We start from the raw sequence: 18,023 nt of genomic DNA on the forward strand, positions 1-18,023 counted from the left end.
CACCGCCTTGTCCAGATCTATTGCTAGGATGACTAGCAAAAAGAAAAAACAAAAAAACAAAGCAACTCTGTGTTCCCCTCCATTTCTTTTTGATTGACATCTTTCTTCTTCTCTCCCACAGCATCTCATCTACTCTGTGAAATTTTTTGTATCCTATACCATCCCAGATGTATCAAAAAACACGAAGAGCAAGATCAGGAGAGAAAAATACTTAACCCAAAAGCTTCTTCGTGAGAATCACCTCAAAGATATGACAAAAAATATGGGGGTCATAGCTAAGAGGATGGGGGAAGTGGTAGATAACAATTTACGACCAAAATTAGAATAAGAGCTTTATGTTCTGAGAAGCACTTTACAGAATTTAACTCTGTCAAAATATATTATGAATCACTAATGAGAATGTTTAAGTTAAAACACTTTGGCAAATAGGAGTCTTCGCTATTAGCCATTTTCATAGAGATGATTTTTCCGTTTCAGCCAGCGACGCAGGACCTGGGAAATGTAATGCATAAAACTAATCACCTGGAAAACCAGAAATATTACCCTTTTTTGATAAATTGGAATTTCTGTAACACAGAAAGTGTCTCGTAGTGTGCTTAAAAACCGCCCCTTCCGAAGCAGAATGGATTTTTGTCCCTCCATTTGATTATTTTCATTCCTTTCTGTTCTCAAGCACATGCTCCCCTTTTAGGCAATGTTTCATTTCTTCACTTCGCCAGATCTGTCCCAGGGTTAGCTTTCCCTAAGACTAGACAGACATGCTAGCTTTTGTGTGATTAAAAATAGCTAACTCAGAATTCGGTTTGAATGGTGTATTCAGTGGCAAATAGACCCAAGAATTCACAGTATTTAGGTGTATTAGCACATCCCTACAGAAAATGAAACCTCACTTAATAAGAGGAAATGGTTTCAGTCTTCATTTTGGCCTGTCTTTCCGATCTCAAAGAAATACTCTTAATGGATTGGAATAAAGATAGCAAGGTCCTGAAGTGTATTTGTACTAATCCACAGTGACACCTTTTATCTTCTAGGAGCACTCCTAGAATCTTCTGTGCCTAATCAATGTTGACTGCTTTGCAAATCTCAAGGGAGTAAGATGACAAAAGCGGGGAAAGTTACAGATTCAAATAGAATTGTAACTCCTATTGATCAGGATAATTTACCTCTTCTAAATATATATAGTTTCTTGGGAAGAAAATGAAATCAAGGGACTAAAGTTACATTTTTATCAGTGTAATGGTCTGGAAAGATAAGCCCATCCGTTTCCCACCAGTTGTCGGTGACTCCTCAGATCCAGGAGGGAGAGCATTAGAGCCCACAAGCGCCACTGGGAACGGCTCACTATCTAGCCAGTGTGGCAGGCCAGTGCTGTGCGCGCTTAAGAGAACAGCAAGTGCTCTGTGAGGCCGTGTGGGGCGTGCCTTTCCGGCAGGGGTCCTGCCATCCAAGTGATCAACATACCAAGGCATCTGCCATGGTCAGGGTGGTTCCCCACATCCTCCATTCCCTGTTCCCAGCCCAGCAACTTTGTAACTTGCACGCACCAAGGGCTGGGTGGGAGCAGTGGTGGGGGAAGTGGAGGCAGACAGGAGCAGACCCAGATCACTCCCAGTTCAGAAAAGAGACTGGTTTTGATTTGCGCTTCCAGCCTCCCTGACTTCCTGCTGAACGCCTTTGCCACGCATATCTTGCCTTCAGTGTGTTCAGCTCAGCAGTCTTTACTGCGCTTTACTGCCTTGCGGGTGCAAGGCCCTCTGGTGGGCTCTGGAGAAGAGCCGGGGCCTGCACCGCTCACCCTTGACTGGCACCAGGGCAGGACTGGGTGCAGGAGAGGGGTCTGGCCCTGGGTTCTTGCTAGGTGGGCCACCACCCACTGCGGTGCTGCTAAACGCCCAGGTGCCGTGGAAGCCAAGCCACTCAGAATCCCAGCAGCAAAGGGAAAGGAAAGTTGTTTCATGAGCAGATTCAGAGGCTTGTTGTAAGAGAGCAGCTTCACTCAAGGTCACAGTTCTGCACGCATGCCGTGAATGTTTAAAAAACGAACAACAAAAATAGAATTTACGTAGGATCCATCAAAGCAGTATTCTGGGCTTCTGAATTGTCCCAGTGGATCAGGGGCAACATTTCACCAACTTTCTTGGTCACATGAACAATGGGAACAGAGTGCTCCCAACAAGCCACACGAGCTCTGACTGCACAGGGAGTAAGGAAGGAGTTTCTTGCAGCTGCTCAGTCCGCACAGCCCAGACCGGGTGCGTCTGGTCCTTCCCCTGCTCAACTGTGACACTGCTCCTAGCAGTGGGGTGTCACTTCCTCTCCTGTCACCTCTGCTCTTCTCCGAAGCCTAGGACTATCTCCTCGTGTTGGATTTGGCGAGTACTCACTGTTTATGGGAGCCCAGAAAAGGAAATATTCTTGCCTTATCTCCTTGTATATGCGATACAACTTTAAAAGAATTGTGCACTTACATCTTCATAAATCATCTTTCACAAATCATCTTCATAGTTTACAGTGTGCTTTTGTGGCCAGGAGGGGGGAAAGCTCTACATTTATAAAGGCAGAAAATCCGATGCATGACATGCCAGTATTCCCCAAACAGCGAAGGAGTAGGGAGCCAGGCTCCCCTGTGACACGGACAGCGTTCACGTAACTCCAGTGCTGACTGGGCGGCGGCGACGAAAAATGCGGGGCCGCGTGTGCAGGCGGGCACGGGCCGGATCGGGATATGTGTGCAGAAGCAGCACCCCAGGAAAAAGGGTGGGTGTGACGGTGCCCCCATAAGAGGAGAATCTGGCCCTCCGCCTGCCCAGTGTTAACCACTAGAGAACTTTGAGTTTTATATCCTTTTGTAATGCCTGTGAATTTTAGCAGATTGAAGCATTAGACCAAAATACTCAGGAGATTTTTAACTATCCCTCACATATTTCAGGTGTGTCGATAGAAAGGGAATGCTATCATTTTTGTTTGAAAACTAAACAAGGCCATCTTGTAAACTGTCACCAAACGCCTTGCCTTTTAATTACCCGTGCGTGCATCTGGAATTTCAGAAAACATTAGTTCACCATGGGGGGCAGAATGAGCTCTGCTATTGAAACACTTCTTGTACCGTTTCCTCATTGTGCATATTATAAGATGTTTGAAAAGTTAAAATGTTTGAGCAGCTTAACTAAACTAGAACGGAAATATTCACGATGCTTTCATACACTGCGGCATAAGATGTAAAGTTTGTAATGTTTTGTGAATTTGTGCATTTTATTATTCTTTTATAATTATGAGCATTTTAATAAATTCATTTTTCAAAACAACACTGGTCTACTCTATTTGTCTTCATGTTTTTAAGGAGAGCATATATATATATATATGCTATTTATCAATTATATATCATTCATATAACAAATTGTGTGCTTTTGTGTAGATGATCTCTAAAATTATATTTTTCACAGCCTACACTTACTTTGAAACATGATTTTTCCGGGAAAAACTCGGTGTGGGGTTTCAGCCAGGGCTGCTAAAAACCAGTTGTTGGGATTGAGCCCTGCCGAGGGCACCAAGCCCGGAGAGCAGGTGGGAGCTGAAAACCAGCCCACCTCTGCTCACCACACCCGCTGAGCCGGAGCCAGGCTGCATCAGCGAGGAGGGAGAGGCACTTTACAACTGCATAAAGTTGGCTTCTGCATGCTAAATCGTGATTGCAGGGGACAGTCGCCCAGAGAGGGCAAGTCTGTAATCCCAGAAAGGCTCTGTTTGAACCTTCTGTGGCGCTGGGTACAGAAAAGGGAAACTATGGAGAAGAAGATAAAGCAAAATCTCATAAAAATCAACCTTTTTATCCTGGACAACATATCCAGATTTTAACTCTTGTTTTGTTTTGGGGATTTGCGGGGAGGGTTTTTTGTGGTTTTTTTTTTTTTCTGTTTTATTTTTTGCCAGCTTAAATCTCATTAGGCTTCTAAGAAAACTCTAAATCGAATATAATCCATAACTGGACCAACGGCAAGAAGTCTTTTCTGATCCTTATGTGATACCCTCGGGGCCAGTACTAATGTTATTCTTACTTTTAAGCCTTTTAAGTCCAGCAAAGGACTGATCAGAATTTCATTTAAGCTAAATACCCCCTCTCATTTGCAGGGAATGATGAGATAATACAGCTGACCCTACAATAACACCTGTTTGAATGTCACAGGTCCACTTATACACAGATTTTTTTTTAAGATTTTGTTTATTTGAGAGAGCTCATGCTAGCAGGGGGAGGAGCAGAGGGAGCACAAGCGGACCACGCTGAGCACAGAGCCTGACACGGGGCTTGATCTCAGGACTCTGAGATCATGACCAGAGCCGAGATCAAGAGCTGGTCACTAAACCAACTGAGCCACCCAGGCGCCTCTACACAGATTTTTTTATAATAAAATTTTAATAAATACAGTACTATGAATGTATTTTCACTTCCTTATGATTTTAACATTTTCTCTGGCTTACTTTATTGTAAGAATAGAGTATATAATATACAAAATATGTGTTAATTGGACTTTGGCTTCTGGTCCAAGATGGCAATGTAGGAAGACCCTGAACTCATGTCTTCCACAGACACACCAAACCAACACCTAGTTATAGATCAATTCCTCCTGAAGAACTAAGGACTGACCGAACAGCTTCTGCACAACAAAAGACCACAAAGAGACATAGACAAACCCCCACCCCCATTGCAAACTGCCGTGAGGAGGGATAGTTCAGAGGGACCATAAGCAGATTGCATCTGCCCTTGAACGTAGGAAAAGGCCACTGTTTACAATACAAAGGCAACCAGAATATACAGGAACCAGCCCTAGAACCCTGTCAAATGGGAGGGGAGCTGCTGGAACTCTCCAGGTCAGAGGGGCTGGTGAGCCCCATAGTTTGCATTCACCCTCTACCTGGACAGCACAGACAAAAGCAGGGTCAGAGTGTCAAAGCCAGTCTCAGCAAGGCCTGGACCCCCAGCCCACATCAGCCTCAAATGCCCCAGGGAACAGAAAAAAAAAAAGCCACAGCTTAAAGCAACTAGAATATAAAGGATCCAGCCCTAGAATTCTGCCAAATGGCAGAAAAGCTGCTGAAACTCTCTCCAGGTTGGAGGAGCTGGGTTACATTCCTTCTCCTTCACCTGACAATGTGGACAGGAGCGGGGTCTGGGCACACTAGCAAGCCTACCACCTCAGTGAGCCCCAAGCCCACACCAGCCCAGCTGTCCCACCAAGGTGACCCCCTGCTTGAAGCACACCAGGACACCCCTGCTCAGCACTCACTATAGCTCCAGCCATCTCACCAAGGTGATACAGGTGCAAAGCACCCCAGAACACTCCCAGTTCACACCACTTTGGCTCTAGATGACTTGCCAGGGTGCCCCCAGCTCTCACTGTGGCTCTAGACAGTTTACCAAGGCTCTCTTTGTGTGGAGTGCCCTGGGACCTCCCCTCCACAACGATGCTTTAGCCACACTGCTGGAGTGCCCCTGTGTCCCAGGACACCCCAACCCACGCCCACCCTGGCTCTAGCTGCCCTGCCATGGCACCTGCCATGCAGCATCCCAAAACACCCTGGCTTACACCAACTTCAGCTTCAGCTGTTCTGTGGGGGCACCCTCTGTGCAGAGCCCCAGGAAACCCCAGCTCGCACCTATTTTCAGTAGTCTTGCCAGGGTGCCCTCTTCACAGAGAGCCCCTGGACCCTCCAGTTTGCATCCACTTCAGCTGTCTGGCCAGGTTGCCCTCTGCCAAGAGCCCCAGGACTGCCCTGGCTCATGCCCACTTCATCTCTGGCTCCAGCCAGCCAACCCACCAAAGTCACCAGGCACACGTCTACACAGGGATGACCATGTACAAGATCATTCCTTCTAGTTTAGGCAAAGTAGCTATTCTCCCTAATTTATAGAAATAAATACAGAAAGTCAAGCAAAATGGGGAGATAGAGGAATATGCTCCAAATGAAAGAACAAGACAAAACCTAAATGAAATGGAGATAAGCAATGTGCCTGATAATGAGTTTGAAATAATGGTCATAAAGATGCCCACTGGACTAGAGAGAAGAGTGGATGAACTCAGTGAGAACTTCAACAAAGAGAAAATATAAATATTTGAAGAAAATATAAGTATTGAAGAATATAGTAACTGAAATAAAAAATACACAGAGGGAATCAACAGATTAGTGGATGCAGAAAAACAGATTAGTAATCTGGAGGATAGGGTAATGAAAAGTGTCCAAGCTGAACAGCATGAAGAAAAAAGAATTTTTTTTTAAGAAAAAAGTTTTAAAAATAGGCTAAGGTATCTCTTGGACAACATCAAGTGAACAAACGTTTGCATGATAGGGGTCCCAGAAGGAGAAGAGAGAGAGAAAGGGGCAGAAAATTTATTTGAAGATATAACAGTTGAAAACATCCTTAACCTGGTGAAGAAAACAGACATCCACATTTAGGAAGTACAGCGAATTCCAAACAAGATGAACCCAAGGAAGTCCACACCACAAACTATAAAAATTAAAATGTCAAGGATTAAAGACAAAGACAGAATTTTAAAAAAACATCAAGAGAGAAGCAATTAGCTATGTACAGGGGAAACCTCATAAAGCTATCAGTTAATTTTTCAGTAGAAACTTTGCAGGCTGGGCGTGGGGGTGGCATGATATATTCAAAGTGCTGAAAGGAAAAAAGTTACAACCAAGAATACTCTACCTGGCAAGGTTATCATTAAGAAAGAATGAAAGGAGAGAGAAAGTTTTTCTAAGACAAAAACAAATTTTTTAAAAACCCCCAAAATAGTTAAAGGAGTTCATTACCACTAAACCAGCCTTATGAGAAATGTTTAAGGGACTTCTTTAAGTAGAAAAGAAAAAGCCATAATTACAAGTAAAAAGTTATGAAAGAAAAAATGTCATAAGTAAAGCAAACATACAGTAAAGGTAGTAGAGCAAACACTTATAAAGCTAGTATAAAGGTTAAAGACAAAAGTAGTACAATCAGTTATACCTAAAAAAATTAGGTAAAGGGACTAACAAAATAAAAAGTTGTAAAATATGTCAACATATACATGAAAATGGAGGGGAAAGTAAAAATGAAATTCTTTTGGAATGTGTTTGAACTTCAGTGACACCATCAACTTAATAGAGACTGCTATATACTTAGGATGTTATATATGAACCTCACAGTAACTACAAAAAGTCTATAATAGATACAAAAAAAATAAAGAGAAAAAAGGCAACCATAACACTAATTAAGTCATCAATCACAAGGAGAGGAGTAAGAACAGAACAGAGTAGAACTACAAAAACAACCAGAAAACAATTAACAAGATTTCAGTAAGTACATGCCTATAAATAATTATTTTAAATGTAAATGGTCTAAATGCTCCATCAAAAGACATAGGGTGACAGAATGGATTAAACAATAACAACAACAAAAAGACTCATCTTTATGCTGCCTACAAGAGACTAACTTCAGACCTAAAGACACATACAGACTAAAAATCAAGGGATGGAAAATGATATTCCATGCAAATTGTAGAAGAAAAAAGCCAGGGTAGCAATAGTTATATCAGACAAAATAGACTTTAAAACAAAAACTGTAACAAGAGACAAAGAAGGGCATGACATAATGATAAAGGGATCAATCTAACCAAAACATATAACAATTATAAATATCTATGCACCCCACATAGGAGCACCTAAATACATAAAGCAACTATTGACAGATACAAAGAGAGAAATTGACAGTAATAGTAGGAGACTTTAATACTCCTTGTACATCAATGGCTAGATCACCCAGGCAAAAAAAAAAAAAAAAAGATCAATAAGGAAAGAGTGTTTTTGAATGACACATTTAGACTAAATGGACTTAACACTTATATACAAAACATTCCACCCCAAAACAACAGAATAAACATTCTTTTCAAGTACACATAGAACATTCTCCAGGATAGATCACATGTTAGGCCACAAAGTAAGGTTCAATTTAAGAAGATTAAAGTCATATCAAGCATCTTTTCCTACCACAACAGTATGAAACTAGAAATCAATTACAAAAAAAAGAAAACACACCACATCAAGTTTAAACAACATGCTACTAAATAACCAATTGGTCATTGAAGAAAGCAAAGAGGAAATAAAAAAATACATGGAGACAAATGAAAATGAAACACAATGGTCCAAAATCTTTGGGACAGAGCAAAAGCAGTTCCAAAAGGAAAGGTTATAGTGATACAGGCCTATCTCAAACAAAGCAAAACAAAAAACAGAAAACACACAAAGAAAATTTTCAAATAGTCAATCTAGCCTTACAACTAAAGGAACTAGGAAAAAAAGTAAAAATAAAGCTCAAAGTTAGTAGAAGAAAGGAAATAATGAAGATTAGAGTAGAAATGAAGGAAGGAAGGGAGGGAGGAAGGAAGAAAGAGAGAAAGAAAGAAAAAGAAAAGAAAGAAAAAGAGGGAGAGAGAGAAAGAAAAAAATTAAAAGATCAATGAAACCTAGAGCAGTTTCTTTAAACAGATAATAAAATTTATGAACTTTTAACCATACTCAGCAGCAAAAAAAGACAGAGGACCCAAATAAATAAAATCAGAAATGAAAGAGAAGTAACAATTGACACCACAGAAATACAAAGGATTATAAGAAGCTACTATTAGAAATTATATGCCAACAAACTGGACAACCTAGAAGAAATGGATAAATTCCTGGAAATATACAATCTCCCAAAAGTGAATCAAGAAGAAACAGAAAATCTAAACAAACAGCTTACTATAAGAAAATTGAATCAGTAATCAAATTTCTAAAAAACAAAAGTCCAGGACCAGATGAATTCAGAATTGCATTCTACCAAACTTTTCAGGAAGAGTTAATATCTATTCTTCTCAAACTATTCCAAAAAATAGAAACAGAAGGAAAGTTTCTAAATACAAGGCCAGCATTACCCTGATACCAAAACCAGAAAATGACACTACAAAAAAAGAAAACTAAAAGCCAATATCCCTGATGAACACAGATACAAAAATCCTCAACAAATTTTAGCAAACTGAACTCAGCAATACATTAAAAGGACTATTATAATGAAGTGGCATTTATTCTGGAGATGCAAGAATGGTTCAATATTCACCAGTTAATCAACGTGATATACCACATCAACAAAATAAAGGATAAAAATCATATAATCATCTCAATACAGAAAAAGCATTTGACAAAGTTTAACATCCATTCATGAAAAAAACTCTCAACAAAGTGGGTTTAGAGGAAACATACCTCAACATAATTAAGGCTGTCTATGAAAAACCCACAGCTAACATCATACTCAATGGTGAAAAACAGAGTTTTTGCTCTAAGATTAGGAACAAAACAAGGATGTCCACTCTCACTGCTTTTATTCAAAATAGTACTGGAAGTCCTCACCACAGCAATCAGACAAGAAAGGGAAATAAAAGGCATCCAAATTGGTGAGGGAGAAGTAGAACTGTCACAATTTGCAGGTGGCATATATACATAGAAAACCCTCAAGAATCCACCAAAAAACAATTAGCAGTAAACCAATGAATTCAGTAAAGTTGCAGGATACAAAATCAATATACAGAAATTTGTTGCATTTCTATACACTAATAACAAAGTAGCAGAAAGAGAAATTAAGAAAACTATCCCATTTACAATTGCACCAAAAAGAATAAAATACACCAGAATAAACTTAAGCAAGGAGGTGAAAGGCCTATACTCCAAAAACTACAAAACACTGATGAAAGATAAAACAAACAATCCTGGAATTTGTATGGAACCACAGAAGAGCTTAAATAGCCAAAGCAATCTTGAAAAAGAAAACAAAACTAGGGGCGCCTGGGTGGCTCAGATGGTTAAGCATCTGCCTTCAGCTCAGGTCATGATCCCAGAGTCCTGGGATCAAGCCCCGCATCGAGCTCCCTGCTCAGCGGGGAGCCTGCTTCTCCCCCTGCTCATGCTCTCTCTCTCTCCCCCCGTATCTCTGTGTCTCGAATGAATAAATAAAAAATCTTTAAGAAAAAAAAAAACAAAACTAGAGGTATCACAATTCCAAACTTTAAGTTATATTACAAAGTTGTAGCAATCAAAATGGTGTGGTACTGGCGCAAAAACAGACACATAGGTCAATGGAACAGAACACAAAACCCAGAAACAAACCCACAATTATATGGTCAACTAATCTTCAACAAAGGAAGAATAAATATCTAATGGGAAAAAGTCTCTTCAACAAATGGTTTTGGGAAAACTGGACACCTACATGCAAAAGAATGAAACTGGACCACTTTATTTTACCATACATAAAAATAAACTCAAAATGGATTAAAGACCTAAATGTGAGACCTGAAACTATAAAAGTCCTTGAAGAAAGCAGGCAATAATTTCTCTGGTATTGTCCATAGCAACTTTTTCCTAGATAAGTCTCCTGATGCAATGGAAACAAAAGCAAAAATAAACTATTGGGATTACATCAAAATAAAATGCTTCTGCACAGTGAAGGAATCAATGAAACTAAAAGGCAACCTATGGAATGGGAGAAGATATTTGCAAATGACACATCTGATAAAGAGTTAGTATCCAAAGCATATAAATGAACTTCTAAAACTCAACACCCAAAAAATGAATAACCTAATTAAAAAATGGTCAGAAGACATGAATAGACATTTTTCCAAAGATATATAGATGGCCAACAGACACATGAAAAGATGCTCAACATCACTCATCATTAGGGAAATACAAATCAAAACTATAATGAGAGATCTCACACCTGTCAAAATGGCTAAAATCAACAACATAAGAAACGTGTTGGCAAGAAGGTGGAGGAAAAAAAAGACCAAATGTGAGACCTCATGCACTGTTGGTGGGAATACAAATTGGTGCAGCCATTGTGGAAAACAGTATGGAGTTTCCTCAAAAAGTTAAAAATAGAACTACCCTATGATCCAGGAATCCCACTACTGGGTATTTACCCCAAAAGTACAAAAACAGTAATTCAAAGCAATACATGCCTCCCTAGGTTTATTGCATTATATACAATAGCCAAAATATGAAAAGCAGTCCAAGTGTTCATCAATAAATAAAGAAGATGTGGTATACATATAGCCATGGAATGGTATTCAGCCATAAAAAGGAATGAAATCTTGTCACTTGCAACAACATGGATGGAGCTAGAGAGTATAATGCTAAGAGAAATAAGTCAGTCAGAGAAAGACAGATACCATATGGTTTCACTCATATGTAGAATTTAAGAAACAAAACAATGAGCAAAGGACAAGCAAAGAGAAACCAAGAAACAGACTCTTGCCTATAGAGAACAAACTGATGGCTATCAGAGGGGAGGTGGGTGGAGGAATGGTTGAAATAGGTAATGGGGATTAAGAGGACATTTATGATGAGCACTGAGTAACATGTAGAATTCTTAAATCACTATATTATACACCTGAAATCAATATAACCCTAGATGTTAAGTATACTAGAATTAAAATTTAAAAATTAAAAAAACAATGATGGAAGAAATTGAAGATGTCACAAACAAACAGAAAGATATTCCATGCTCATGTATTGGAAGAATTAATATCGTTAAGATGTCCACACTAATGAAAATAATCTACAGATTTAATATAATTCCTATCAAAACAAAAATATCATTTTTCACAGAACTACAACAAATAATACTAATATATGTATGGAACCACAAAGACTCTGAATAGCTACAGCAATCTTGAGAAAAAAGAACGAAACCTGAAGGTATTACAATCCCAGATTTCAAGACATACTACCAAGTTATAGTAATAAAAACATTATGGGGGCCCCTGGATGCTCAGTCATTAAGTGTCTGCCTTCGGCTCAGGTCATGATCCCAGGGTTCTGGGATCGAGCCCCGCATTGGGCTCCCTGCTCTGCGGGAAGCCTGCTTCTCCTTCTTCCACGCCCCCTGCTTATGTTCCCTCTCTCGCTGTGTCTCCGTCAAATGAATAAATAAAATCGTTAAAAAAAAGTTATGGTATTGGCATGAAAATAGACACTAGATTAATGGTACACTATAGAGAGCTCAGAAATAAACCTATGATTATATGGTTAATTAATCTACAACAAAGGAGGCAAGAATGTGCAATGGGGAAGAGAGTCTCTTCAACAAATGGTGCTCAGAAAACTGAACAGCTACATGCAAAAGAATGAAACTGGACCAATTTCTTATTCTATACACAAAAATAAAATCAAAATGGGTTAAAAACCTAAATGTGAGACAGACCTGGAGCCATAAAACTCCTAAAAGAAAACATACACCGTAATCTTGGACATAAGCCTTAGCAACATTTTTCTAGATACGTCTCTTAAGGCAAGGGAAACAAAAGCAAAATTAAACTATTGGGACTTCACCAAAATAAAAAGCTCTTGCATAGCTAAGGAAACTATCAACAAAATGACATGGCAACCTACTAAATGAGAGAAGATATTTGCAAATAATATATCCGATAAGGCGCTAATACCCAAAGTATATAAAGAATGTATATAACTGAACACCAAAAAACAAATAATCCCACTAAGAAATGGGCAGAGGATCTGAACAGACATTTTTCCAAAGGAAACATACAGGTGGCCAACAGACACATGAAAAGAAGTTCATTATCAAGGAAATGCAAATCAACACCACAATAAGATACCAACTTCTACCTGTCAGAGTGGCTACAATAAAAAACACAAGAAATAGGGGCACCTGGGTGGCTTAGTCGGTTGAGCATCCAACTCTTAGTTTCAGCTCAGGTCATGATCTCACGGGTTGTGGGACTGAGCCCCACATGGTGCTCCACTCTCAGCAGAGAGTCTGCTTGAAGATTCTTTCCCTCTGCCCCTCCCCCATGAATGCATGTGTGCTCTCTCTCAAATAAATAAATCTAAAAAAAAAAAAAAAGACAGGAGGGGCACCTGGGTGGCTCAGTCATTAAGCATCTGCCTTCAGCTCAGGTCATGATCCCAGGGTCCTGGGATCGAGCCCCACATTGGGCTCTCTGCTCAGCGGGAAGCCTGCTTCTCCCTCTCCCATTCCCCCCTGCTTGTATTCCCTCTCTCACTGTGTCTCTCTCTGTCAAATAAATAAAATCTTTAAAAAAATAAAATAAAATAAATTTTTAAAAAAGACAGGAAATAAGTGTTGGTGAAGATGTAGACAAAGGGAACACTGTTGGTAGGAATGTAAATTGGTGTAAGCACTGTAGAAAACAGTATGGAGGTTCCTTAAAAAATGAAAAATAGAAATACCATATGATCCAATAATTCCATTGCTAGGTATATAAAAACACTAATTCAAAAAGATATACATACCCCTATGTTTATTATTGCAGCATTATTTATAATAGCCAATATTTGGAAGCAATCTTAGCACCCATCATTAGATGAATGGATGAAGAAGATGTGGTGTATATACAATAGAATATTAGCCCCATAAAAAGGAATGAAATCTTGCATTTTCAGCAACATGGATGGACCTAGATGGTATTAAGTGAAATAAGTCAGAGAAAGATAAATACTATATGATTTCATGTATATGTGGAATATAAAAAACAAAGCAAAAAAAAAAACCAGAAACAGACCCACAAAAATCGAGAACTGGTGGTTGCCAGAGGGAGAGGGGTGGGGGATGGGTAAAATGGGTAAGGGGAGCAGGAGATACAAGCTTCCAGTTACAGAATGAATAAGTCACAGGAAAAGAGGGCATAGCACAGGAGATAGAGTCAATGATATTGTGGTAGTGTTGTATGCTGACAGATGGTAGCTACTTGTGGTGAGCATAGCTTAATGTATAGGCTTCTCAAATCACTATGTAGTGCACCCGAAACAAATATAACATTGTGCCAATCATACTTCATTTAAAAAAATGTGTTGTTTTTATGCTTTTGGTAAGGTTTCTGATCAATAGCAGGGTAGTAGTAGTTAATTTTTTTGGTGAATCGAAAGTTCTATAGGGATTTTCAACTGTGCAGGGGCTGGGCACCCCTAAGTCCTATACTGTTCAAGGGTCAGCTGTAATTGGTGGGAGTCAGATAGCTACCACGCATTGTGCCAGGTGTTTATTTACACATTATCTCACTGTCAACATTTATTTTATTGCAGGTAAATTTTAAGCAGCTTTTAAAAAATGATACTAAAGGAAGTATATGATTATAAAAGAAACACAAAATGTTGAAATATCCGAAGCTATACACGGAGGCTGTGTGGGAAAACGAAGTCCTGCTCTCACCCAGCCCAGCCCACTCCAGAGGTCCCAGAAAGTGTGAGTTGAGGCCATCAGGGTCATCTTTTTGCCCAAAAGAGACTTCAGAGATTTACTTTGGTTTTAATAATTATATCTAGTGTATTGAAGTTATAGATCAGAAAAAGCTACTTCTTTCCTTACACTTTTAAGTTCAACCCAAATCCTACTCTTTTCATAAACTTAGCCAATTTTATCACTTTTAAGGGAATTTTGAATGTGTGTTTTCACTTGCAAACTTAATGAAATGCTTTAAAATATCTGAAAGAGCAATTATAAATTTAGCTTATTCCATTTCCTTTTTAAGTACTCTAGTTTTCTGACCTACTGTGGCCAAGAGGCCATAAGTGGGAGAGGTGCAAATTCTTTCCTGCTCTTCTCTTCAGAGGATAACTTCCACAAAGACATTTAGGCCATGTCCTCTCTTGTTACCCCTTGTTACTCGGAGACTGAACATAGAGTGGAAAATGGCCAGACCATATACAGAAATAGAATGCTGACCCACAACCTGCAGCAACCAGCCCAGGAAACCAACGCCTTATCTGCAATAATCAGACCAGAAAGCCAGCCAGACTTGTAAGAAGTTAGACTGTTTTATCTCTAGTGACAGTCCAGGAAGCCAAACAATAACACCTAAAACAATCAGCCCCGCATGGCAGGGACTTGATTAATAATGGACAGCTTCTCTAATTTTTACCCCTATGTCCAACTTAGGGTCAACCAGGGAAAGCCAAACATGCACCTTAACCAATCACATAGGATGTCTCGCTTCTAGTTAGCCCGCCTCCAGCTTCTCCATGCCAGTAGTCTCCAACTAGATCACACCTGGAATCTTCGCATCTTTCCGCTATAAAGCTTCCTCACTCCTATTTCTACCATTGAGTCTCAGCCAAATTGCAGTGGACAGTGGCTGGCTCCTTTACTACAGCAGGCTCTGAATAAACAGATTTTGCTTGCTTTCATTTGGTTGATCTTTATTTTCACTGTTATTTAACCTCTGTAGCCTCTAGCTTCCTGATCCATTAAATGGGGCTATTTGTTCCTACCAGGCAGTGTCACTTTGAAGTTCTTAATGTCTCACACTAAATTCAGTGTGCCAGGCAATATAAGAAACCACAAGATGAATACAAGGCATCTTAAAACAAACACAGATATGTTTTGGAAGTAAATATAAAATGTAAATGAATTTTTAAATGTAAAATAACAAAATTCAAAGGAATCGTTTAACTTATGTTGAGCTGCTTCATCTCAACCCCTGGGTTATGCCTTTCCTTTTCTCTCTTCATTGGAACTTAGGTAGAAAAGTCTGAGAAATGTTGACATATGTTAAAAGCACCTTATCAGCCTTGAGATTCTAGAACAGTGATTCTCAAAGTGTGGTCTAGGTTCCCTTGGGATAGTTTGAGACCTTTTCAAGAAGTCTACAAAGGCAAAACTACTTTCATAATAATATGAAGACATTATCTGCCTTCTCACTCTCATTCTTTCGGTGTGCAGTGGGGTTTCCAGAAGCTACACAATATTCGATATGGCCACAGATTGAACACAGAAGCAGTTATGAGCATCCAGCTGCTTTCTATTAAGTCAGACATTAAAAATATAAAACAATGTACTCTTCTCACATTATTTTGAAAAATAGTTATTTTTCATTAAAACATGCAGTGGGTTCATTGCTATTTTAAAATTAAGAAAAATTTTTAAATTTCTGTTTTAGTTTCTAATACACTAAATATTACTAGATATGATTCACACAAACAAAAGTTTTTTAGCGTTCTCAATACTGTTTTAAGAGTATGAAGGGGTTTGGTGGCCAAAAAGTGTAAGAATCACTGCCTTATAACAGTAAAAATTTGAACAAGAGCCAACCACGGCATTCACATTTAACTTGGACAGCACGACTCCAAGTGTGAGAGGGGAGAAAGACCAATGCAAACTTTCCATTCTCAGTGCATGTGAAATCCATCTTCTGGTCGATGTTGATGACCTTCACTGAAGCTCAGGATCCAGCACAAGGGCTGCATCTGTGCTTCTGCTCAGACAAAGCCCTCATCTTTATTTCCCAGCTGTCTGTCCTGGGCTGCACACTTTGATGGGACTGCTGCAGTCTCTTTTGTGTATCCTGCTATATTGAGCACATATTTGTGTATATATGTTGGATTCCAGGCTGTCTTACTTAGAAATTCTGGAGTCTCAAGGAAGGAAATATAACCGTTAATAATATTGCATGAACTAGCATGCAGAAAGTAGTCAGAGCTACAAATCCTGATGCTGTTTAGAGGCCCACTGTAAAAACATGGTGCACAATGAACCTGTACATCATATGCAGGAAGCTATCTCATTAAAGATATTTCCTTCAAATGAAGAAGACAGTGTATTTATTCATTACTGTATCTGTAGCAGACCTGGCAGAGAGTAGATGTTCAATAAACAGTTGTTGATTGAATGAATAAATAAGTGAATGACTATGTTAACCTTCCCTGAGATCAGATTCTTCCAGCCAAGAGATTTAGAAAGCATATCCAGGAAAGTAAAATAAGGTGAAAGTGGAAATGACAGTTGACTGTGCAAGTTATTAAATCAAGATGGGTAGAGCTAGGGATCGTGGCTTCGTACAATGGCTGAGTGGGTAGAAGCCCTGACTGTGAACTGAGCGAAAATATTGTTACTATAGATGTTGCTGTTTCTCCAGTCACCTGCCAGCTCTCTGCTGGCCACCAACCACTAGCCCACCACTGAAATGCGTCAGTCCAATACAGAACTGCCTTCCGAGGTGAGGTGACACCAAAGATTTTTTTACAGGCCGTACCGAGGCCAATGTAAAAGGCCAGTGAAGTAGATCTGGGAAGCTATCAATCCCCATATACAAATGCTGCCTTGAGCAAACTTCTGAACAACTGCTGTGTGATTCTCATGACTGATTCCCACTTGGTCCCTCCAGTTGGAGACAGATCCAACCAGAAAGCGGCTTGAGCAATGCTATCATGATATTAGCACCCTGTTATTCCCTATCCATAGGAAAATGGTAAAGGAGAGTTTTCTGGGCATGTGAGCATTTGAATTTGGGCTTTTAAATAAACTCTCAAAGGCAAATGCTGGCTCTCATCTTCATTCAGCCCAACTGGAAAAAGCACCATACAGTAAGTATGATTTTACTGCTATATTTGACATAGGTTTGTCCATGAAATTAGACTTTTCAAAGGACCAGCTGTTGACTTTGCTGACTATTATGTCTTTATTTTATATTCAATATATCATTTTTATTGTGATTTTCTTTGGGTTTAGTCTTTATTTTTCTCTAATTTCTTAAGTTCGATTCATTTGACAATTCACTCAACAAATTGTTGTGTCTGTTGTATGGCAGGCATTGTTTTACATACTGGAGACAGTAGTGTTGCTTAGCTCACTAATTTTTCCAATACTGGTATTTAAGACCATAAGTTTCTCTGGCCTGATTAGGGGATATCTTCCCCTTCATGGATCTAGTCAGCAAAGACTGGAAGAAGTAGCTGTTTTTTTTTTGTTTTGTTTTGTTTTTATTTTATTTATTTATTTATTTATTTATTTTATTTATTTTTATTCTTATGTTAATCCCCATACATTACATCATTAGTTTTAGATGAAGTGTTCCATGATTCATTGTTTGTGCACAACACCCAGTGCTCCATGCAGAATGTGCCCTCCTCAATACCCACCACCAGGCTAACCCATCCTCCCACCCCCCTCCCCTCTAGAACCCTGTTTGTTTTTCAGAGTCCATCGTCTCTCATGG

General features: G+C 39.4%; 2 protein-coding genes across 2 annotated transcripts in view; one reads left to right on the forward strand and one right to left on the reverse strand.

Moving 5' to 3' along the window:
* The window catches only part of ANO6 (anoctamin 6), a 140,052-nt gene extending 136,747 nt beyond the window's left edge, over positions 1-3,305 (forward strand). Inside the window, exon 20 of the mRNA XM_081821539.1 lies at positions 122-3,305. Within this exon, the coding sequence (XP_081677665.1) occupies positions 122-328 (207 nt within the window). The 3' untranslated portion in view covers positions 329-3,305. The remainder of the gene's footprint in view (positions 1-121) is intronic.
* The window catches only part of LOC102738489 (protein SCAF11), a 534,109-nt gene that overhangs the window by 50,857 nt on the left and 465,229 nt on the right, over positions 1-18,023 (reverse strand). The gene's annotated exons all lie outside the window — the stretch shown is intronic.

This window comes from Leptonychotes weddellii, chromosome 5, assembly GCF_054177405.1.
Source record: "Leptonychotes weddellii isolate Sample4059 chromosome 5, ASM5417740v2, whole genome shotgun sequence".
Lineage (NCBI taxonomy): Eukaryota > Metazoa > Chordata > Mammalia > Carnivora > Phocidae > Leptonychotes > Leptonychotes weddellii.